The 25,737-nt window shown below is 46.2% G+C and overlaps 1 protein-coding gene across 2 annotated transcripts in view; it reads left to right on the top strand.

The window, feature by feature from the left end:
• The window catches only part of TNNI1 (troponin I1, slow skeletal type), a 326,051-nt gene extending 300,314 nt beyond the window's left edge, over positions 1 to 25,737 (top strand). Inside the window, exons 7-9 of one of the 2 annotated variants that reach the window (XM_044288186.1) lie at positions 20,995 to 21,171; positions 22,688 to 22,799; positions 25,641 to 25,737. In XM_044288186.1, coding sequence (XP_044144121.1) covers positions 20,995 to 21,171; positions 22,688 to 22,795 — 285 coding nt within the window. In that variant the 3' untranslated portion in view covers positions 22,796 to 22,799; positions 25,641 to 25,737. The remainder of the gene's footprint in view (positions 1 to 20,994; positions 21,172 to 22,687; positions 22,800 to 25,640) is intronic. The other variant, XM_044288187.1, reaches the window with a different exon arrangement.

Below are 25,737 nucleotides of genomic sequence, written 5' to 3'. Positions count from 1 at the left end.
GGCCGGAGCAAAAAGTGCAGCATGCTGCGGTATTTTCTCCGGCCAAAAAACGTTCTGGTCCTGAACTGAAGACATCCTGATGCATCCTGAATAGATTTCTCTCCATTCAGAATGCATTAGGATAAAACTGATCAGGATTCTTCCGGCATAGAGCCCCGACGACGGAACTCTATGCCGGAAGAAAAGAACGCAAGTGTGAAAGAGCCCTTAGCTAGCCGGGGTCTCTTCGCCCTGATTCAAATTAATTTACTGCCACCACTTGTATTGATTTCCAGCGCAAAATCAAATCATTTTATTTTACGGATTGTACATACAATCGTGATTGTATCATGCATGGGCATGTAAGACCGTGAACCGGGGAGGGACCCCTAGGATACAGCAAAGTCATGGAATAAGGACACCAGCTCTTGATGCAAAAAAACATTAACTTTACTGAACAGAGGGATAAACAGTAGCATTAACAGTAATGACAACCGTAGTTACAGAGAGTATATCCAAAGCAGCGTACACAGCAGAGCCTGCAAGTCGATACTGTGCCGCTGGGTAACGGACCTGACCGCTGGCACACACGGCAGAGCCTATAAGTCAATAACCGTGCCACTAAGTCACTGACCTGGGTATGTCCTGTGTTTACTGGATGCTCCCAAACAGACAGCAAGCCGCTACCACAACATGTAATCCTGCAGAACCTGTACTCTGAGCCTCTGTTCTGATCAGCTTCCTGACTCCAATACTCATTCCTGCGAACATAATCCGGATCCACACGGTTCTCTATTGCAGCTTACTCAGCTTGGACTAGTTCTTCTCCAAGCTGATTAATTCCACTTCTCCTGGTAGCTCTAATCGTTCCACGGCTCTTCCAGCCTTCCGGCACCCGATCCTCTCTCTCTCTCTCTCTCTGGGAAGCCTTCTGGATCGCTGGCCCTGGCCTGGTCCGGTCCTTATCCGATGGTGACTTACACCAACTCGCAAGTCCTTCCATCCACCATGAGGCCTCACAGGATGAGTCATCAACATGAGTCATCATCTGTTTTGCATATTCAAATCACAGAGTGTGCTGGCTGTAGCTGCAAAACAGTGGCCTCTAGTGCCCGGAATGCCAACTGACAGTTTCAGAAACAGCATTCAAGAATCAGTGGCTGTCTCCATCTTACAGGCACACCAACCAATCTTAAAGGATAACTGTCATATATTTTTATATTTTTTGGAGTATTGGATTGTGGTGATTAATATCACCTTGGTGGCGCTATTTCAACTTTTCACTGTGTACTCAATTACCCCTTAATTCCACAGTTTTGCTCCCTGTACTGCCTACTTTTACCTCTGCTTAAAATAAGGTTGCTAGTCATGGTCTGTCTATGTGTTGAAGGACGGAAGACGCAGAAGCACGCAGCGTGCAAGGTCAGATTACTGACAGCCAGGAACTGTAAGTAAATGATTAAAGCCAGGTCCTCCCCAGCAGCTGATAACAGTGCCTGGGCTGTGTGCACTTCTCCCTGTCCCTGCGCTTGGCAGACGCTCCCTCACTCAGCAGAGCTGGAGAATGCAGGCTTGGTGCAGCGCAGACCAGGGAAGGGAGATCTGCCATCTCCTCAGTGTATAAATGAAAGCAACATGTGGTAAGAGGACCCCTTTGTGCTGCAGGAGATTAACCCTTTAGGGGGAGGGGCTGTGGTTACTGACACTGATTAGCCTCAGGGTGAGGGCAGTGGTGGCCATCTTAACTGAATAGTGAAATTGCAGTTTTATGCACACTGGTTGCTAAGGGCTGAATCTTATTAAATATGGGGTGAGTCAGACTAATAGTAACTGATTCTGGATTATCATGTTATTAGTAACTACATATATGAAAATTGAAATTGAGGTCTAAATGTGACAGTTATCCTGTGCTCACAGTGGATTTGCCTCCAGAATTCTCTAGTGGACAAGACCTGTATGGCAACTGTGGCATAGTACGATAGGATTGGCGGGTGGTTTTCACACTACCCCAATTTGCCAGAGCTACTAGTGAAGGTGCGAAGCGTGTGTGCCCATTTTTCCGCAAGTCGTCCACAGCTTCAGCCGGTCTGTCAACGCTGCAGCACTGTTGTGCGACATGAGCACGTGCTAGAACTCCACGTTCCACATGTTGGCCAGGTTTTGTGAGCAGCAGAGGGCAGTTGTGGAATACCAGGTGCAACATAGTCATCGCATTTTGAGTCAACTGCCACTATTCACAAACGAGGAGAGGGCATTGATGTCAGACCTCTGTGAGGTTTTAAAAAACTGATGAATCCACACAGATGGTTAGTGGTGATAATGCTATTATCAGCGTAACCATCCCACTGCTGTGTCTACTCAAATGATCACTGTTCACAATAAGGACCACGCTCTGAATGTGGCAGACGAGGAAATGGAGGAGGGCATTACACAGGGTGATAGCCAGACCACCCTCAGTTTGTCTTCTCAGCACAAATTGGACCATGAAGAGGAGGAGGAGCTGGAGACAGTTGCCTCTGCTACAGAGGGAAGTACCCATGGAACTTTAATTCCATCTGTTCAGCGTGGATGGGCAGAAGAGGAGGAGGAGATGGAGAGTCATCCTGATGTCAACATTGACGTCTTGCCTGTTGGTACTCTGGCACACATGGCTGACTTCATGTTAGGCTGCCTTTCCAGCGACCATAGTGCATATTCATTTTAGATAACACGGATTACTGGATGTTCACCCTTCTCGACCCCCACTACTGGTGGAGAGGACGAGTAAAACTGTGCAATACCAGAAGGTACTTGTTGAGAGATTGCTCCAAAATCTTCCATCCGACAACGCTGGCGGCAGAGTCTGTACTTCCTTAGGCAACCGAGGAATGGAGACAAGGGGAACACACAGCAGTTCCAACAAAGGCAGGGCAACACTCTCCAAGGCATGGGACACTTTTATGACACCCCGCCAGCAACCTCACCCTGAAGCGCGGCCTAGTGGTACAAGGAGGGAAAAGTTTTGGAAGATGGTGAAGGAATACATAGCAGACCATGTCAGTGTCTTAAATGATCCCTCAGTGCCTTATAACTACTGCGTGTCCAAGCTGGACACGTGGCACAAACTTGCACTCTATGCCTTGGAGGTGCCGGCCTGTCCTGCCGCCAGCGTTTTGTCTGAGTTTGTATTTAGTGCTGCTGGTGGCATTATAACAGATAAGCCTATCCGCTTGTCCACTGGCAATGCTGACAGGGCTTGGATTGAAATGAACAAGGCCTGGATTGCCCCTGACTTCTCAACTCCACCAGAGGACAGCTGAGCTGATGATGAACATAAAGGCAATTTCAATCATTTATAATGTACTCAATCTACTGTAGTGTATTCCCATGCACCCTTTCCACCACAAAAAAATATATATATGGTTAAATCTTGTTTTTTCCTCCTCATCCAGATTGTATATATTCCCTCCACTCTAATTTTTTTATAGGGTCAGCTCAACTTCAGGCCCTCAACTCAAATTTTTTTTATAGGGTCAGCTGAACAGCATGCACTCGCATATAATGTTTTAAAGTGTCAGCTCACCTGCAAGCACTCGCATACAATGTTTGAGAGTGTCAGCTCACCAGCAGGCATTTGCATATACTGTTTTAGAGCATCAGCTCACCAGCAGGCACTCGCATATAATGTTCTAGAGCGTGAACTCACCAGCAGGTCCTCGCCCCTAATGTTTTAGAGGGTCAGCTCAGCAGAAGGCCCTCGCCCCTCATGTTTTGGATGGTCATATCAGCAAGCTCTTGTCACATTCCACAATGTGAATGAGGCCCTCTTTTACGTGTATATGGTTAAATCTTCCTTTTCTCATCCTCCATCATATCAACATGCTTATTCGTCGCATATAATGCCCTCACTCATATGCCCTTGCATATCATTATTTACAGCGTCAGCTCAACTGTAGGCCCTCGCATATAATGTTTTACAGGGTCAGCTCAACTGCAGGCCCTAGCATATAATGTTTTACAGGGTCAGCTCAACTGCAGGCCCTCACATATGTTTTACAGGATCAGCTTACCTGCAGGCCCTCACCTACAATCGTTTACAGGGTCAGCTCACCTTCTGATGACTACATCAAAGTCTTGCCTGTTGGTACTTTGGCACACATGGCTGACTTCATGTTAGGCTGCCTTTCCCATGACCCGTGCGTTATACGCATTTTAGACAACACGGATTACTGGTTGTTCAAACTTCTCATCTTTCATTCCTGTGGTGGAGAGGACAAGCAAAACGGTGCTATACCAGAAGGTCCTTCTTGAAAAATTGCTCCAAAGTTGATAGGGCAGACATCCAAATGGATAGTCTGTCACGGGGACGTGCGATCGCCTAGAAGGCAGCAGGCCCTCACCTACAAGTCCAGTCTCAGTAGCCAAGAGTCTGGTCAACACAATCCTCACCATGATGGCACACTGGGTGAACGTTGTGGAGGCCGGGAGCAAGTTGGCTGCTGGCTGGCACAAAACTTGCCCTCCAATAGATCCTTGTTAACGAAAAGTGTACTCAATCCAATACAGTGCCGCTTAGGAGTGCTGTATTGCTATTTATCATCACTACCTCCCCGAGTCGGGAGTGGGTCATTGCTGCGCACCTGCTGCCTTCTTTGGATTCTTGTGCTTTAATAAGCAGACCCACCCTCACTGGATGGTTCACAATAAGATTGGCAACAACAGCCAATCAGATTTCAGCCATTAACCTCCCTTGGATGTGGTATCCCTTTTTCAGGCTCCCTCTCCGGCATCGAACCCTGATTCCCCGTTACCCATGATCAACATGGTAGGCGCAGAAAATAACATCGAAAGTTGATTGGGCAGACATCCAAATGGATCGTCGCCGTCACGGGGACGTGAAATCGGCCAAAGGTTAACTAGAGTCACCAATCCGGCAGTCAGTGGCGACCCTAGGAACAATATATAGGGGGGGGCACAAAGATACCACAGTCAAAAATGGGGGGGCAAAAACAAAATAAGTATATATAAATAAGATTACAAAATACGAGAGAATTGCGGTATGCAGGGATACATTTATAATAAAACAATTTACTTACAAAAGAAGCTATTCAGTCGTCTGCTGTGCCGTCCTCTGCTTGCTTCTGCGGATTCCTTCCCCTTCTTTCTGTCTCTCGTCAGTGCGCAGGCTCACTGTTATGGTAGATCTGTGGAAGACACACTGTTATGGGGGCATCCATGGATGACACTGTTATTATGCCTCTCATTAGCCCTCATTATGCCTCTCATCACTCCCATTTCAGCCCCCATGCCTCTCATTAGCCCCCTTATCAGCCCTTATGCCTCATTAGCCCCCATTATAAGCCCTTATGCAATTCATTAGCCCTCATTATTCCTCTTATTAGCCCTCATTATGCCTCTTATCACCCCATATCAGCCCCCATGCCTTTCATTAGCCCCCATATCAGCCCTTATTCCTCATTAGCCCCCATTATAAGCCTTTATGCCTCATTAGCCCCCATTATTCCTCTTATTAGCCCCTATTATGCCTCTTATCACCCCCATATCATCCCCTATCCCTGTCATTAGCCCCCATATCAGCACTTATGCCTCATTAGCCCTCATTATAAGCCCTTATGCCTCATTAGCCCCCATTATAAGCCCTTATGCTCCATTAGCCCCCATTATGCCTCTTATTAGCCCTCATTATGCCTCTCATCACCCCCATATCAGCCCCCATGCCTCTCATTAGCCCCATATCAGCCCTGATGTCTCATTAGCCCCATTATAAGCCATTATGCCTCATTAGCCCACATTATGCCTCTTATTAGCCCCCATATGCCTCATTAGCCCCCATTATGTCTCTAATTATTATTATGCCCCCAGCAGCCTCATTTATTATAAAATAAAAAAACACTTACCTCTCCTGTTCCTGGACGCCGCCTGCATTTTTTTTTCTCCTCAGTCGACTGTGCTCTGAACTGGCGCGGACAACATGAGGTCACAGAGCGCCCTCACGCTGTGTGCAGCCCTGCACAGCCGGCAGCCGAGGACCAGGAAGCGGTAAGTACATAGCGTTCACCACTTCCTGGTCCTTCGGTACTAATGAGCGCTTCCATAATGGAAGCGCTCATTACTGAATCAGTGGGGGGCATCCAGGGGTGCAAAGAATAACATAGGGGGGCAATTGCCACCCCTCGCCACCCTGTAGCGATGCCACTACCGGCAGCAGGCCCTTGCCCCTAAGGTTTTAGTTGGTCAGTTCAGCAGGCCTTTGCTCCAAATGTTTTTGTGGGTCACCAGCAGGCCATCAATCATAATCTTTCAAGGGTGTGTATGATGCCCTCCTTTATGTGTAACAAAGGGTGTTTTGGAGTGCTGGTTCCTTGCAATTTTTGGCAGCCATTTCACTTGTGCATTGTCTTTATGAGTGTAGGAGTCCCACTACCTGAACTATTGTACCACAATTGTAATTTTTTGCAACACTTGCATTTTAGCCACTGATATCAATACCAGTAATTAAATATGCGTGTCACTAGACAGTTCACCAAAAATTATACACACATAAAATCTAAGTACAATCTTTTTGTTTAAAAAGAAAACTTCAATACATATTAAAGGGATTCTGTCACCTCCCCTAACCCAAAAAACGATTTTAAAGCAGCCATGAAGCACAGCTTACCTTGATTAGGCTGTGCTCTTTTATCTTGTAATCCGTCCAGCAGTTTCTGCACAAAACAACTTTTATTGATATGCAAATGAGTCCGGAATGTGCCCAGAGGGACGTTTTGTTCCTCTTAGAGAGCCCAGTACCACCCCTCTTACAGTGCCCAGCCCGCCTTCCTTGCACTGTCTAACCGCCCCCAGCCTGCCACAGCCTCTCCTCCCTCTCCTCCCCCTCCCTCACGCCGAACGAACTCTCGCACAGGCGCAGTACCCACTGAGGGCCGCGCCTGTGCGATCAGCAGGAGACTGAGGGCAGGAGCTTCACCCTCGTCACTGGGCATGCGCCGAGCCCAGTGACGTCCGATGCTCGCTCTTCCCTGCTGACTGAGGAAAGAGCGAGCATCGGATGTCACTGGGCTCGGCGCATGCCCAGTGACGAGGATGAAGCTCCTGCCCTCAGTCTCCTGCTGATCGCACAGGCGCAGCCCTCAGTGGGTACTGCGCCTGTGCGAGAGTTTGCTCGGCGTGAGGGAGGGGGAGGAGAGGCTGTGGCAGGCTGGGGGCGGTTAGGCAGTGCAAGGAAGGCGGGCTGGGCACTGTAAGAGGGACGGTACTGGGCTCTCTAAGAGGAACAAAACGCCCCTCTGGGCACATTCAGGACTCATTTGCATATCAATAAAAGTCGTTTTTTGCAGAAACTGCTGGACGGATTACAAGATAAAAGAGCACAGCCTAATCAAGGTAAGCTGTGCTTCATGGCTGCTTTAAAATCGTTTTTTGGGTTAGGGGAGGTGACAGAATCCCTTTAAAGTGAAAGTACATACAGTCGGTACCAGTGCAGGACAGTACTGGGACAAGTATAAGTCCACCATCTCCCCAACAACAATAACTCCTATAATTAGTTTAGCACAGTCAAATAGGAGAGTATAGGCCACAATCTTAATACAGATATTGTGTAAAAAACACATAAAAATTAATAGCTCATATATCTCATATTCTGACCTCATGCCACATCATAGTACTATACCCATTTAGTACCATTAAATATTGGCTTTACATGGATTCTCCAAGAGGCATACTTAAAATAAGTACAAAAAGCACACAATGTTTAGCATTGTGTGCAAAATCCTAAATGGAAAAAAAAGCCAATGGTAAATGATAAGCTTGAGAATAGCAGATACTGACCCGGAGTGGAGGGGGAATGATGGCACCAACCCGACGTGCATTTCAACTCGCTTCATCTGTTTTACTTATAGGAACTAAATTCCTGTACTTGCGGGGTACCCCCCACTGATGCTGCCACCCATTTTTTTTTTAAACGTTGTCCCTACGCCCCGCCCTCCTGAAGTTATCGCGCTCAGTATGTAAATACTGAGCATCGGAACAGGGAGGAGGAGATGCCAGGGTTTCTCAATAGGCATCTCCTTCTCCCTGGCTGTGGCGCGATCAAATCACATTGATGTTATTTACATGGGACTGTATGTTATAGAAAACTGTAAGGGAGAGAGGTTATTTACATGGGGCTTTATCATAAAGAAGACTGGTGGGAGCGGACTGTTGTTATTTAAATGTGACTGTATGGTATAGGAGACTGCAGGAAGAGGAGTGATTCTATTTAAATGGGACTGTATTGTATAGAAGACTGAAGGGTGAGGACAGGCATTATAATGTAAGGGAACACTACAGAGAAGATTATAACTCCAGGGGGGCAGGAGGCATTATAATTACTGTGGGCACGGCAGGGAACATTATAAATACTGTGGGCAGTGGTGGCGGGCATTACTACTGAGGGCTCCATAGGAGTGCCTTAAAGGTTGGCCTTATTTCTATTAAGGGTGCCTTATTAGTACTGAGGGCACTGTAGGGGTACTGTGGGGGGGGCAGATTATGGTTAGCAGTGAGCCCGGTGACGTCACCGGCACTAATGGACGAGCTTTAGCGCTGTCTTAGCCCATAAAGCTACTAGAGTTGACCGGACACCTTGATTTTCGAAGGGTTCAGCCGAACTTCACAAAAAAGTTTGAGTTTGGGATCCGAACTTGAACCCGAACCCCATTGAAGTCAATGGGGACCCAAACTTTGGAGCACTAAAATGTCTCTAAAAATGTAATGGAAAGGGTTAGAGGGCTGCAAATGCCAGCAAAATGTGATTAAGAGCATGGCAAGTGCTCTGCAAACAAATGTGGATAAGGAAATGACTTTAAATAACAAAATAGGTAAAGATAAAAAAAATAACTATCTTGATCTAGGAGGACAAGGTCCATATGGAGTAGGAGGTTGAGGAGGCAGTGGATGTGGCGGTGTAGGTGGAAGCGGCGCTGGAGGTAGCCTACACTGCTTTTTTGTTTTAAATTTTTATTTATTTTTTTCATTTAGGGTACACCCCAAAACATTGGGAAATATAACCTGTGATAACCCCCTTAAGTCGTGCTAAACACACGTTCAGACAATACACTGGCTGCAGGGCAGGCCAGCACCTCCAAGGCATAAATGGCAAGCTCAGGCCATGTGCCCAATTTGGAGACCCAGAAATTGCAGGAGGCAGACCCATCAGTTAGTTTGTGTAGGCATGTGCACACATACTGCCCCACCATGTCGCACGCCCCCGGGATGTTCACAATCCAAGTGCATATCTTCTCTATAAACTTTTTATGTTCTTTTCTACGCCTACCATGTTGATCAAGGTTAGCGGGGAATCGGGGATCCACGCCGGAGAAGGAACGTGAGAAAGGGATAGCATATCCAAGGGAAATCAATGGATGAAATTTAATTGTGATGAAGCGGAAATGTGGGAGAAGTTATTAAAACTGAAGAATCAAAGGAAAGGAGGGGGCACGCAGCAATTACCCACTTCCGACTTGGGGAGGTAGTGATGATAAGTAATACAGGACTCTTAAGATGCCCTGTTATTGGAATGATTAATAAATTATAGGGAATGTCATTGGGGTATTTAGAATTTGGAAATGTTAGACAGGAGAGGCCCTGCTGCCGCTTTGTTGACTCTAGATAACTTCTGCCTGATCGCACGTCACCGTGACGTCCACCATGCATTTGGATATCTTCTCTATCAACTTTTGATGTTTTTTTCTGAGCCTACCATGTTGATCACGGTTATCGGCGAATCAGGGTTCCACGCCGGAGAGGGAGCGTGAGAAAGAGACCACATCCAAGGGAGGTTAATTTTTTTTTAATGAAATATGATTGAGCGGAAAAGTGGGACAAATTATTGAAGCGCAAATGTGGGAAAAGTTGTTAAAGTTTAACCATTGTAATGAAAGCAGGGCATAATTAAAAAAGAATTTTTGAAATTGTATTCCCTGTCACCTATGCAGAGCAGGGGTTTGTATACGGCAAAATTGGTAAAATGTCACCTGACATTGTAAGACGATTTTTTGAAAATTATGTCCCTATCACCTATGCAGAGCAGGAGTTTAATCACGGCAAAAATTGTGAAATGTCACCCAACAATGTAACAGTAAATTAGTGAAATGTTTTTACCTGTCTACTAGGTACAGCAAGGGTATAGCACACCCAAAAATTGGCGAATTTCACTTGAAAATGTAACAGACAAATTAGTGAAATGACAAAATAAAATACGTCCCCAAAAAAAAATATGTAACTTAAATTTATGAGGCGAAGGTCCATATGGAGTAGGAGTTTGAGTAGGCGGTGTAGGTGGAAGCAGCGGTGGCTGAGGACGAGGTAGCCAACACTTTATTATTAAGTGTGGGATATACAAAATACAATAATAAGCAATTGTGCTGTAGTACAACAATGGCTGGTTAAGGGCTGTTTCACACGAGCGGATGCCGTGCGTGGCATCCGCTCCGTGAAAGAGTGCCAAGACCCGATACAGACTGCAGAGGCACGGAGCATTAATATGACTGATAATGCTCCGTGCCTCTCTGTGATCTCTTTACTACGAAATCACAGTTGTCACTGTGATTTCGTAGTAAAGAGATCACAGAGAGGCACGGAGCATTATCAGTCATGTTAATGCTCCGTGCCTCTGCAGTCTGCATCGGGTCTTGGCACTCTTTCACGGAGCGGATGCCACGCACGGCATCCGCTCGTGTGAAACAGCCCTAAGGCCGGTATAAATGTCTATTGTGCGCAAGGTAAGGACAAGTCCTGTGGGATCCATGTCTGGTTCATTTTAATGAATGTGATCTTGTCCACATTGGCTGTGGACAAGCAGCTCCGCTTGTCTGTGATAACGCCCCCTGCCGTGCTAAACACACATTAAGACAATACACTGGCTGCAGGGCAGGTCAGCACCTCCAAGGCGTAAAGAGCAAGCTCAGGCCATGTGCCCAATCTGGAGACCCAGAAGTTAAAGGGGGCAGACCAGTCATTCAGTACCTGTAGACGTGTGCACACATACTGCTCCACCATGTTGCTGAAATGCTGCCTCCTGCTAAATCAGCTGGTGGTGCTGGTTGTTGTGGCGTGCTGACAAAGCTTTTTCACATTTCGTCCATGCTAACCCTTCCTTCTGAGGTGCTGGTGGTTCCCCCAGCTGTGTTGGCGACCTCTTCCTCCTCCTCTGCCTTTGCCTTGTGCTTCCACTGTGTCCCCGCTATCAGGTAGGAATGCCACCAGCAGAGTGTCTACCAGCGTGCGCTTGTACTCGCGCATCTTACGATCATGCTCCAGTGACGGAATTAAGGACGGTATGTTGTCCTTGTAACAGGGATCCAGCAGCGTGGCCATCCAGTAATCAGCACAAGTTAGAATGTGGGCAACTCGGCGGTCGTTGCAGAGAAACTGCAGCATGTAATCGCTCATGTGTGCCAGGCTGCCCAGAGGCAACGAAAAGCTGTCCTCTGTGGGAGGTGTATCGTCTGTGTTCTCTGTACACCCAGCCAAGCACCATTGATGGCCATTAGCTGGTTTGGGTGCCAACCTGCTGTGAACACGGTTCCTCCTCCTCCATCTCCTCCTCTTCATCCTCCAGAACTGTGCCCTGGCTGGACAATTGTGTACCTGGCGTTTGTGGGTGCAGGAACCCACCCTCGGAGCCACTTGTGAATGACTGGCCGGAAACCCTACGAAATGATCCCTCTTCCTCCTCCTGTGCCACATCCTCTTCCATCATCACCAGCAGTGTTTTTTCAAGGAGGCATAGAAGTGGGATAGTAACGATGAGAACAGCGTTATCAGCACTGGCCATGTTGGTGGAGTACTCGAAACAGCGCAACAAGGAACACAGGTCTCGCATGGAGGCCCAGTCATTGTTGGTGAAGTGGTGCTGTTCCGCAGAGCCACTCACCCGTGCTGCAGATAAAACTCCACTATCGCCAGCTGCTGCTCACACAAGGTGGGCAGTCGCATATGAGGCGGTGAGCGGGAAGGTGGAAGTTACGCTGCAGCACTGACAGGCGAGCAGCAGCATGGTGAGAACGCCGAAAGTGGCCTGCACTTTATGCAGCAGCTCTGACATATCGGGGTAATTTTTAAGGAACCTCTGCAACACCAAATTCAGCACATGCGCCAGGCAAGGGATGTGCGTCAAACCAGCTTGTCCCAGAGCTGCTACAAGATTTTGCCCATTATCGCACACCACGAGGCCGGGCTTGAGGCTGGCTGGCACTAACCACTAGCAGGTCTATTGTTCAAGGCCCGTCCACAGCTACTGCGCGGTGTGGGGTTTGTCCCCCAAACAAATACGTTTAAAAACAGCCTGCTGTCGTTTACTCCTGGCTGTGCTGAAGTTGGTGGTGAAGGTGTTACGTTGACCGGATGAGGAGCCGGTAGAGGACGAGGAAGCAACAGGAGTCTAACTGAAGCACCCTGCAATCCTCGGTGGTGGAAGTGCATGCGCCAAACTGGTATTCGCCTCAGGCCCAGCTGCCACTGCATTTACCCAGTGTGCTGTTATGGAGATATAACATCCCTGACCATGCTTACTGGTCCTTGCCACAGATGGCGTTGCATAGTCCACACCAGATTTTTTCCCCCACTTGGTTGTGCAGGGACGGGATGGCACGCCTGGAAAAGTAGTGGCGGCTTTTAAAACTCTCCGTCTCCACCAGACGGAATGACAGCATTTCAAAGGCCAGTAATTTTTAAATGCTGGCATTCAGGCTCAGGGATCATGGGTGGGTAAGGGGGTACTTCCTCTTCTGCTCCAGTGTTTGGGAGATGGAGAGCTAAACGTTTCTGTGGGACATTGTGGAGATGCTTGGTGACCCAGGTGGTGGTGTTGCTGGCAGATCATCTGTTTGCGGGGTTACCTGTGGCACTGTCACTCCAGAGGTGGATGAAGAGGCAGAGACTGCAGCAGAAGAGGAAGCAAGAGGAGCCAGAGGAGCCAGATACCTTTCTTGGATTTTGAGGTGTCTTCTCCACTGCAGCTCGTGCTTTGCACTTAGATGCCTGGTCATGCAGGTTGTGGTCAGGTTGAGAACGGTTATGCCACGCTTCAGGCTCTGATTGCACAGCGTGCAAACCACTCATGTCTTGTCGTCAGCACATTGTCTGAAGAACTGCCACACCAGGGAACTCCTTTGAGCTGGCTTTGGTGTGCTCGGTCCCTTGCTGCGGTGGGTAGTAGCAGGCGTACTGTCTAGGGAACGGCCGCTCCGCTTTTGCACCCTGCTCCCTTCTGCTGTGCTGGTGGCTCTGTGCAACCACCGCCTCTTCCTCCGAACTACACAGGTCACTCGCATGACCTTGATTCCATGTGGGGTCGAGGACCTCATCATCCTCCACATCATCTTTCACCCAGTCTTCACCCCTGCCCTCCTTGTCCTTCCATGTACTCATCTTGAAACATAAGTGGTTCGGCATCGGCGCACTCAATTTCTTCCACTTCTGGGGCAGGGCTAGGTGGATGTCCCTGGGAAAGCCTGCTAACAGTGTCATAAAAAACCATAAGAGACTGCTGCATGACTTGGGGCTCAGACTGCTTGGCTGATTTGCAAGGGGGTGAGGTGAAAGACTGATTGGACATCGGCTGCAACTCTGATCTTTCAGCAGTAGACTGGGTAGGAGACAATGTAAAAGAACTGGAGGCACTGTCAGCAACCCAATCTACTATCACCTGTACTTGTTCTGGCCTTACCATTCGTAGAGCTGCATTAGGACCAACCAAATACCACTGAAGGTTCTGTCGCCTACTCGCACCTGAGGAAGGGGTTTCACTTGTGTGTGTTGCTGGCACAGATCGACCACGTCCTCTCCCTGCAACAGGAGCTCCACCAGCAGCACCACGACCGGGCCAACATCCCTTATTTGACGCTTCTGTTTGACTGTCACAAATGCACATATGCTGTGCTGTTGCACAGAACTTGCATTAAATGGCCGCGGCCGCCCACCTAACTAACAGACGGATAAAAGTTATTTTTCTGGGTCACTGGGTCACTGCACCCACAAAACAAAATATAGGTAGATCACTGAGTTAACAAGCACTTCTGAGTAAAGATTCTGTCTTATTCTCTCCCTCACAGCAGCAGCATCCTATCCCTACACTAATCAGAGCAGAGTGACGGGCAGCGCTACGTGACTCCAGCTTATATAGAGGCTGGGTCATATGCTGCCTGCACTGGCTCTGCAGCCTTTCAAAAAGCGCCATTAACTTACCGAACCCAAACTTTTACTGAAATGTTTTGGTTCGGGGTTCAAAAATCCTAAAGTTCGGTACGAACCCAAACTTTACAGTTCGGGTTCGCTCAACCCTAAAAGCCACCCATCACTGGGAACACTGCTAGGGCTGTAAACAAAACAGCCCTTCCCTATGCTTTACAGTGCAGGCCAAGGGAGAGCATCAGAGTATGAAATGTCAGAGAGGATGAGTGGGGGGAGAAGGGGATATGTCCGGATTCAGCTCTGAACCCAGACAACTGCTTTAAAGGGCATCTGTCAGCAGTATTGAACCTATGAAACTGGCTGACCTGTTACATGTGCACTTGGCAGCTGAAGACAACTGTGTTATTAGTCCCATGTTCATATGTGCCCACATTGCTGAGAAAAATTATGTTTTAATTTGCGCAATTGAACCTCTAAGACAACCTAGGGGTCGCGACCCCTTTGGGGGTCGATCTGCCTTTTCCGGGGGGTCGCCTGAGGCTTCCTATTGGGGGTCGCCCGCACAACGGCAGCGGCCCCTTATCCTCGCGCACAGGAAGTGATGTCCTATCACTGCCTGTGCTTGAAGGAGCCTGACGTCTGGAAGGGTAAGTCGGGCCGCCTGTCTGCTGAGGTCCGAGTTTTTTTGTTAATGACACCGCCGCTGAGCACCACTGCCACCAATGATTTAATTGAGCCTGGCTAATTTCATTTTAATTATTTGGCTGAGCAAGGCTTAATTTATTTGGGGGGACATGAAGCACCACTGATTTATTTATTTGGGGGACCCTGAGCACTTCTGATTCATTTATTTAAGCAGACCTGAAGCACCGCTGATTTATTTATTTGGGGGACCCTGAGCACTTCTGATTTATTTATTTGGGGGACACTGAGCACCATTGATTTATTTATTTGGGGGAAACCTGAAGCTATTGTCAAGGGGCACATATCTGGACATAACTACTGTGAGGGGGGACAATATCTGGACATAACTACTTTGAGGGGGACAATATCTGGGCATAGCTACTGTGAAGGAGGCACGTATCTGGACATAACTATTGTGATGGGCACATATCTGGACATAACTACTGTGAAGGGGGCACATATCTAGACATAACTACTGTGAAGGCACATATCTGGACATAACTACTGTGAAGGGTGCACATATTTGGCATAGCTACTGTGCAGGGGGCACATAACTTGTCATAACTTCTGTGAAGTGGGCATCTCTGGGCATAACTACTGTGAAGGGGACACATCTGGGCATAGCTATTGTGAGGAGGCACAGTGTGGGCATTACTACTATGTACAGGTACAAAGGGGGAATAATTACTATGTGGGAACATTAAGGGGACTGGTTGTGCATAGCTATGCTTTGGGTATAGTTAGAGGCGTGGCCTAGTATGAAAAATATATACACATATTGTAAGGGTATTGACCCATATTAACAAGATGTTTTATAATTGCACGTATATGTTTCTATCTGTATATGTGGTTGGGGGGGCATGTACATTCCTTTCTCAGGGGCCCTCTGCTGTCTGTGTCAGCCCCTGGTCAAAGGTGCATCCAGACATCGCCCCCATGCTGTTCCCGATCCATTTTGGTAGTGTTTCTATCACTTTCTCACTTTTTCCAATGGACCAGGCACCCTCCCCTCTTCAGAGCATGGTTGTCTCCCATTGACTTCCATTATACTCTGGTAAACGAATATAGCGATGTGTTCAGGCCGAACACCCGAATACTTTGGTGCTCGATCATCACTAATAACTACTATTTTTTGTTGTTTCTTTCAGTTTTACATAAAGAAGCATTTTTGAAAGAAGATTTTTTTTGTGTCTCCATATTCTGAAAGCCATAGTTTATTTTTGGGGCGACTGTCTTATGTAGGGGGCTAATTTTTTTTCGGTATGAGATGACTGTTTAATTGGTACTATTTTAGGATGCATATGACTTTGATTGCTTGGTATTACACTTTTTGTGATGTATGGTGACAAAATTGGCTTTTTTGATACACTTTTATTTTTTATGGTGTTCACCTGAGGGGTTAGGTGATGTGATATTATTATACAGCAGGTTCTTACGGATGCGGCTATATCTAATAATATGTATACTTTTTTTATTTAAGTTATACATAACATAACAGCATTTTTTAAACAAAAACAAAAAAATTGTTTCAGTGTCTCCATATTCTGAGAGCCATAGTTTTATGTTTTATAAGATTGTCTTAGGTAAGGTCTCTGTTTTTTATGGGATGAGATGACAGTTTGATTGGTACAATTTTGGGGTGCATATTACTTTTTGATCACTTGGTATTACACTTTTTGTGATTTAAGGCGACAATAAAAAAATATATGCCATTTTTTGCTCAGTTCTCTTTATTTTTTACAGCATTCACCAGAGGCAGTAGATGTTGTGACATTTTATAGAACACGTTGTTACGGACGCGGCAATACTTAATATGTCTGTTTTTTATCAATTTTATTTTTTTAAACACTATTTTATGGTGAAGGGGCTTTTTTTTTTACTTGCAACTTACATTTTTTTATTATTAAAAAAATGGTATTTACTTTTTACATTTGTCCCACTGTGGGATTTCACAGTTTCAGGGTTTTATCCCTGTTTCAATTGTATTGTACTGAATTGAACTGTCAGCGTCTTACTGTGTAAGGCCTCATGCACACGACCGTTGTGTGCATGCGTGGCCGTTGTTCCGTTTTCCGTTTTTTTGCGCGGACCCATTGACTTTCAATGGGTCCGTGGAAAAATCAGGAAAATGCACCGTTTTTCAGCCGAGACCGTGATCCGTGTATCCTGTACGTCAAAAAAATAAGACCTGTCCTATTTTTGATTTTGACGGACAACGGTTCACGGACCCATTCAAGTCAATGGGTCTGTGAAAGAACACGGATGCACACAAGATTGTCATCCGTGTCCGTGATCCGTGGCCGTAGGTTACTTTCATACAGACGGATCCAAAGATCCGTCTGCATAAAAGCTTTTTCAGATCTAAGTTTTCACTTCGTGAAAACTCATATCCGACAGTATATTCTAACACAGAGGCGTTCCCATGGTGATGGGGACGCTTCTAGTTAGACTACACTACAAACTGTGTACAAGACTGCCCCCTGCTGCCTGGCAGGACCCGATCTCTTACGGGGGCCATGATCAGCACAATTAACCCCTTCAGGTGCGGCACCTGAAGGGGTTAATTGTACTATCATAACCCCCTGTAAGAGATCAGGGCTGCCAGACAGCAGGGGGCAGACCGCTCCCCTCTCCCCAGTTTGAATATCATTGGTGGCCAGTGCGGCCCCCCTTCCTCCCTGTATTGAAATAATTCGTTGGTGGCACACTGTGCGCCCCCCATCGCCCCCCTTCCTCCTTGTATTGTAATAATTATTCGTTGGTGGCACAGTGTGCACCCCCCATCGGCCCCCCTCTTCCTCCCTGTATTGTAATAATTATTCGTTGTTAATGCTATAGAGGGAGGGGGGGCCGATGGGGGGTGCACACTATGCCACCAACGAATAATTATTACAATACAGGGAGGAAGGGGGGGCCGATGGGGGGTGCACACTGTGCCACCAATGAATAATTATTACAATACAGGGAGGAAGGGGTGGGGCGATGGGGGGCGCACACTGTGCCACCAACGAATTATTACAATATCCGACACTGTACTATTGCTAAGTAACCATGGCAACCAGGGCTGCAGTAGCGTCCTGGTTGCCATGGTTACCGATCGGAGCCCCAGCGATTAAACTGGGACTCCGATCGGAACTCCGCTGCCACCAATGATCGGGGGGCGCACACTGTGCCACCAACGAATAATTATTACAATACAGGGAGGAAGGGGGGGCCGATGGGGGGCGCACACTGTGCCACCAATGAATAATTATTACAATACAGGGAGGAAGGGGTGGGGCGATGGGGGGCGCACACTGTGCCACCAACGAATAATTATTACAATACAGGGAGGAAGGGGGGGCGATGGGGGCGCACACTGTGCCACCAACGATTAATTATTACAATACAGGGAGGAAGGGGGGGTTGATGGGGGGCGCACACTGTGCCACCAACGAATAATTATTACAATACAGGGAGGAAGGGGGGGCGATGGGGGGCGCACACTGTGCCACCAACGAATAATTATTGCAATACAGGGAGGAAGGGGGGGGCAGGGGGGGCGCACACTGTGCCACCAACAAATTATTACAATAGAGGGAGGGAGGGGGGGGCCGCACTGGCCACCAATGATATTCAAACTGGGGGGGGTCTGCCCCCTGCTGCCTGGCAGCCCTGATCTCTTACAGAGGGATATGATAGTACAATTAACCCCTTCAGGTGCGGCACCTGAGGGGTTAATTGTGCTGATCACGGCCCCCTGTAAGAGATCGGGTGCTGCCAGGCAGCAGGGGGCAGTCATGTACACAGTTTGTAGTATATTCTAACTAGAAGCGTCCCCATCACCATGGGAACGCCTCTGTGTTAGAATATACTGTTGGAAATGAGTTTTCACGATGTAACTCATATCCGACAGTATATTCTAACATAGAGGCGTTCCCATGGGTGATGGGGACGCTTCAAGTTAAAATATACCATCGGATTGGAGAAAACTCCGATCAGATGGTATAAAATGGACTCTACACTTTACATTGAAAGTCAATGGGGACGGATCCGTTTGAAATGGCACCATATTGTGTCAACGTCAAACGGATCCGTCCCCATTGACTTGCATTGTAATTCAGGACGGATCCGTTTGGCTCCGCACGGCCAGGCGGACACCAAAACTACTTTTTTTCATGTCCGTGGATCCTCCAAAAATCAAGGAAAACCCACGGACGAAAAAACGGTCACGGATCACGGACCTACGGACCCCGAAAAAATACTGTCGTGTGCATGAGGCCTAAGACGCTGACAGTTGCCTAGGAGACCCAGCCCTCAGGCAGGATCTCCTGGGCTTCTGCAGCTGACAGGTCCCGATGCCTTAGGGTACTTTCACACTTGCGTTTGGAGCGGATCCGTCTGGTGTCTGCACAGACGTATCCGCTCCTATAATGCAAACGCTTAGATCCGTTCAGAACGGATCCGTTTGAAAATTGAGCCATACTGTGTCAACTTCAAACGGATCCGTCCCCATTGACTTACATTGTAAGTCTGGACGGATTCGCTTGCCTCCACACGGCCAGGCTGCAAGCAGCGTTCCGGTGTCCGCCTGCTGATGCATTCTGAGTGGATCCGCGTCCACTCAGAATGCATTAGTGCTGGACGGATGCGTTCAGGGCCGCTTGTGAGCCCCTTCAAACGGAGCTTACAAGCGGACACCCGAACGTCAGTGTGAAAGTAGCCTTACACAGCTGTCAGCACAGTGCGGGGGGCCAATGGAGTCAGAGGGAGCCCCATCCTTTTGCAAACCCCGCACATGCCGCAGTCAGCACTGACCGTGACATGTGAAAGGGTTAATCCGCCAGCATCACCACATACAACGAGGCCTGCGGATGCAGCAGGGGCCCGGCTATCAGTAACAGTCGGGCCCGTGCTGCGGATCAAGCGGGTGCAGCTCTTGCACCCGCACGATAACATCCATGCACGTGAGCATGCGGCAAGAAGCCACATTCCCTTGCATACGTGTACGTGACAATGCGTGAAGGGGTTAATATACCGTATTGCCGTTATACATATTGCTTACTTTGTTGGCTGGATTAATCTTTCCATCACATTAGACACTGCTCATTTCCATGGTTATGACCACCCTGCAATCCATTATTGGTGGCCGTGCTTTCACACTATAGGAAAAAGCACAAACCTCTCTGGTGGCCAGGACTGTGGTAGCGTACATAGGCTAGTACTGTGCAAGCATATCCACTGCTGCTGGATTGCAGGGTGGTCGTAACTATGAAAACGAGCAGTGCATAACATGATGGAAAAATGAATCTAGCCAGCAAAAGAAGCAATATGAATAATAAAAGTGCCTTGTATTAACATTGCAAGATAGTGACAGATCTCACTGAGGTGAGAGGCAAGGAAGGGGTGGATTGTGCGGTCCACACCCCTATTCCACCACAGATGAGACCAGCTAGAGGTACTCGGGCTGGCATAAAGCACCTCCCAGGGTGTCAGTCTAGGGGAAGGAGAGTCTTTGTGCAACAGGGTCCTGCTGGAGGCTCTGTATTAGTGGTCTCAGCTGGGCTGGCTGAGGGACCACAGGTCTAGGTGCTAGCCGGAGCACTGGGGGACACCGTGACACAAGGGTCACGAGGCCGGAGTCAGAGGGACTACGCATAAAGGTACTGGATGTAAGACTGTGTGTGAACAGGGCTCTGTACAGCCAGGCGGCTGTGGGACACTGGGCTGGGAAAGCCGCATGTAATTACAGTGTTTTAAGTAAGGTTGCAAGATACCTTTCATAGTTAGAGCCGAGCCAGGCAGGTGTTTATTTTGTATGATTTATGTTTGTTTTGTGGAGGTGCCAAATAAAAGTGATGTTTGGACCTTAAACTTGGTGTCTCTCAAAGATACTTGTGTGAATGACCCCCGGAGAAGAGCTAACCCCCCCCACAATATGATAAATGCCATTTGCTGAAGTAAGACAACCTATTTAACTCACAACTTACAATATTTGTCAGTAAAGAGTGTGGTTGTTTGTGGGGTGTGTGTGTGTGTGTGTGTGTGTGTGTGTGTTTTTTTTTTTTATAGAAGAGGAAAAAAAAAAAAAAAAATAATAGTGCTAATTTCTGCAACAGAAATCTGAATTTTTGGTAATATATTTTTTTTTTTTTTTTTTATTTTATTTTTTTCTGGTAGATTCAAGATCTGAAGATGAAAGTGCTAGATTTGCGTGGTAAATTTAAAAGACCAGCATTACGTAGAGTGAGAGTATCAGCTGACGCTATGCTCCGTGCACTACTTGGCTCAAAACACAAGGTCTCAATGGATCTGCGCGCTAACTTAAAGTCTGTAAAGAAGGAGGACACAGAGAAGGTACTATCATTTTATTTGAAAGAAATAATGTTATCTATTTAGCTATAGTTGCGTGTAAGTTTGGGCACTCATTGTGAAAAAGTTAACTACATGGAACACACTTCAATTACTGCATTTTAATTTTCTGAAATTGTGATAATAGACTGGCCAAAATCTTTCCAGTCATTTAGACTATAATTTTTTTTTTTTTATATTAAAGAGCTCAAAATAGCCTGTTTTCCCTTACATAATATACTATATTTTTCACCCTATAAGATGCATTTAGGTTTTAGAGGAAAATAAGGAAAAAAATAAATAAATATATATATATATATATATATATATATATATATATTTTTTTTTCATCAGACATCAGATCTCCATAAGTCCCCCAGTCAGACCTCAGATAAGACCTCCATATGAATGATGCCTAATTAGAACTCAAATCAGACCTCCATGTGAATGACCCCCATACTCAGATAAAAAAAAAAAAAAAAAAAAAAATGCAACAACTTACCGCTCCTCACATCCAGAGGTCTTCTTCCTGCCACACCCTGTGCTTTGACCCGATGTGTACAGCATAAGGTCACATCAGAGCGCACCAACGTCCTCACGCTGTGTGCAGTCAGCACAGCCGGGGACCAGGAATTAGCGCTGCATTCACCTCTTCCCGGTCCTCTCCGTCCATTTTGGGGGGGGGGGGGGGGGAATCTGCGTCTTTTAGGGTGAAAAATACTGCCAGTTAAATTACAAAAATCTGGCAGGCCGTATATATGATTTTATGGCATCCAAAGTCTTTAACTTAAACAGTTCAGTGTTTTATTCGCACACATGTAAAAACAAAAGTGACATTTTGCAGTCTAGGTGTTTGTTCACACCATGAAAAGTCCACAGAACAAAAACCTTCACCTGGTTTGCAGTTTCTCCACCTGTGGTCCACAGCAGGCTTTAGGGGCCTGTTTCTCAGCATGCAGCTCCCAGCCCTTTTGCACGGCGCTCCACTGTCAGAGAGGAGTAATCCACACACAGTTGAGACTGCTGGCTGGGTTTGATATAGGCCAGTAAAGACCCAGCCTGGAACGTGGGGCGAAGCCACCTACCCAGTACTTTGGCTACTCCCAGTAAGAGCCAGCTTGGATCAGCTTAAAGCCATACTAAAATGGCAACGTGTCAACCAGCACTAGCTGCCGCTGACACTTAAAAATAAAGGCTCTTACTTCGTTGAGGCCAGGAAACTTGTTGAAACACACTTCCCGTCAATGACTGACTATTGCGCCTTCCTACACCAGACAGAGATAAAATGTATGCCCTGGAACCCTATAGGTGATGGATGTCACTATATGGCATCAGTTAGAAGCTGCATTTTGAAGTATATATCATGGTATATACCGTATGTTATATAAAGGCCATAAATATGATGACATATTATCAACAGTGAAAATGATTCGCAATACTGGTTCTAAAAAAAAAATACACAAATGTTTTATTCACATTTTTTATTTTTTTAAAACTCTAATAAACTGTTCTCATAATTTAGGAGCGTCCAGTTGAAGTCAGTGATTGGCGCAAGAATGTCGAAGCCATGTCTGGTATGGAGGGCAGGAAAAAGATGTTTGATGCAGCAAAATCGCCTACTGGACAATAAATGGGTAAAATTCCTATGATTTCACCTTTTGGGGAATTTTTTTATTTTTTTTATTTTATTTTTTTGGCAAAGCAAATCTGAAGGAGAAGTTAATTATTACTTAAAGGGGTTGTCACACGTTCCAGTTTTATCAAGCAGACAATGCTTGATGTCCAAAATGTGCTGTACATTATTTTCTGGGTTGGTGTGCCATCATGCTACCCTCATGGCTAGTGTTGAGCAAATTGAAGTTAACAAAGTGGAATTTGTTCAGAATTTCAGGATAAATTTGCTTTGTCAGGAAGTCAGATTTCCTTTCACTTCATGGTAACTTATCAGATTTTTATTTTTTTTTTTTCTAAAATGGCTGCTTCACATGTTAAAAAAAAAAAGAGGCAGTAAGAAGGCCGGGAATGAGGGATCACCCATAATGCCGTGCAATCAGCCGATAGCCAGCCTCTGTGATGTCACAGCCCTGTAAAAAGTCTCCTCCTGCCCGGTCTCCGCCATTTTCCTGTGAACTTGGGAATGAGGGAAGAGACATTACAGGCACTTGGGATAGTTATTAGGAAATACTTTAGTCCAAATATACCTAATGCTGACTGTGTGAAGGCAGATGCTCAAAAGACAGAATCCTTTTTTTGGCGTTGTTCTTGTGATTGATCAGTCTCTCTCCACTCTGTCAGGGGATCACTACTTGTATCAGCGTGTAACAGAAAAGGTTCTGTAGAAATCTATGTAGAATCAGCTGAAGGTAGAAAAGGAGTAGCTCTTTCACTTTATAGTAGAATCTTGGGCCACTGCACGGTTCTTTATGCCTGATGCTAACACTGATCTGTAAGGGTGAGTTCACACTTGAGTTATCTGGTCAGTTTTGGCTCTGCAACTGATCAAATAAGTGAAGTGATTCTAAGGCCCCTTGCAGATGAGCATGTCCGGATGCGTTGCGGCTCAATCGGGGAAAATCGTGTGAGTGTGTACGCAATTTCAATCAGTTTTGATTGTGTTGCTCAGTTTTTTTTCTGGGCGAGTGCAATGCACTTTGCACACGCGTGAGAAACTGATTGTGGTACCTAGACCCAAACCTGAAGTTCTGGTTTGGGTTAGGTATTCTGTAGATTTTTATTTTCCGTTATAACATAAAAAGAATATATATATATATATATATATATATATATATATATATATATATATATATATATATATATATATATATATATATTATATATATATATATATCTCCTTCTCAAAAAATTAGCATATTGTGATAAAGTTCATTATTTTCTGTAATGTACTGATAAACATTAGACTTTCATATATTTTAGATTCATTACACACCAACTGAAGTAGTTCAAGCCTTTTATTGTTTTAATATTGATGATTTTGGCATACAGCTCATGAAAACCCAAATTTCCTATCTAAAAAAATTAGCATATTTCATCCGACCAATAAAAGAAAAGTGTTTTTAATACAAAAAAAGTCAACCTTCAAATAATTATGTTCAGTTATGTACTCAATACTTGGTCGGGAATCCTTTTGCAGAAATGACTGCTTCAATGCGGCGTGGCATGGAGGCAATCAGCCTGTGGCACTGCTGAGGTGTTATGGAGGCCCAGGATGCTTCGATAGCGGCCTTAAGCTCATCCAGAGTGTTGGCTCTTGCGTCTCTCAACTTTCTCTTCCCAATATCCCACAGATTCTCTATGGGGTTCAGGTCAGGAGAGTTGGCAGGCCAATTGAGCACAGTAATACCATGGTCAGTAAACCATTTACCAGTGGTTTTGGCACTGTGAGCAGGTGCCAGGTCGTGCTGAAAAATGAAATCTTCATCTCCATAAAGCTTTTCAGCAGATGGAAGCATGAAGTGCTCCAAAATCTCCTGATAGCTAGCTGCATTGACCCTGCCCTTGATAATACACAGTGGACCAACACCAGCAGCTGACATGGCACCCCAGACCATCACTGACTGTGGGTACTTGACACTGGACTTCAGGCATTTTGGCATTTCCCTCTCCCCAGTCTTCCTCCAGTCTCTGGCACCTTGATTTCTGAATGACATGCAACAGTCCAGTGCTTCTTCTCTGTAGCCCAGGTCAGGCGCTTCTGCCGCTGTTTCTGGTTCAAAAGTGGCTTGACCTAGGGAATGCGGCACCTGTAGCCCATTTCCTGCACACGCTTGTACACGGTGGCTCTGGATGTTTCTACTCCAGACTCAGTCCACTGCTTCCGCAGGTCCCCCAAGGTCTGGAATCGGTCCTTCTCCACAATCTTCCTCAGGGTCCGGTCACCTCTTCTCGTTGTGCAGCGTTTTCTGCCACACTTTTTCCTTCCCACAGACTTCCCACTGAGGTGCCTTGATACAGCACTCTGGGAACAGCCTATTCGTTCAGAAAATTCTTTCTGTGTCTTACCCTCTTGCTTGAGGGTGTCGATGATGGCCTTCTGGACAGCAGTCAGGTCGGCAGTCTTACCCATGATTGCGGTTTTGAGTAATGAACCAGGCTGGGAGTTTTTAAAAGCCTCAGGAATCTTTTGCAGGTGTTTAGAGCATTAGTTGATTCAGATGATTAGGTTAATAGCTCGTTTAGAGAACCTTTTCATGATATGCTAATTTTTTGAGATAGGAATTTTGGGTTTTCATGAGCTGTATGCCAAAATCATCAATATTAAAACAATAAAAGGCTTGAACTACTTCAGTTGGTGTGTAATGAATCTAAAATATATGAGTCTAATGTTTATCAGTACATTACAGAAAATAATGAACTTTATAACAATATGCAAATTTTTTGAGAAGGACCTGTGTGTATGTATGTATGTGTATATCTATATCTATATCGCCTCATCCTGTTATTTCTTCTTATTTCAGGACCTGCCAAAGGACCTTTTGATGTAATCTCACTCGCCACATGTTGAGTGCGGTGATGTCAGTGCAGGTCCTGCTGAATGAAGATGTAAGGGAAAAT

Source organism: Bufo gargarizans, chromosome 3 (assembly GCF_014858855.1).
Source record: "Bufo gargarizans isolate SCDJY-AF-19 chromosome 3, ASM1485885v1, whole genome shotgun sequence".
Taxonomy (NCBI): Eukaryota; Metazoa; Chordata; class Amphibia; order Anura; family Bufonidae; genus Bufo; species Bufo gargarizans.
This window is presented reverse-complemented; position numbering and strand designations above follow the sequence as displayed.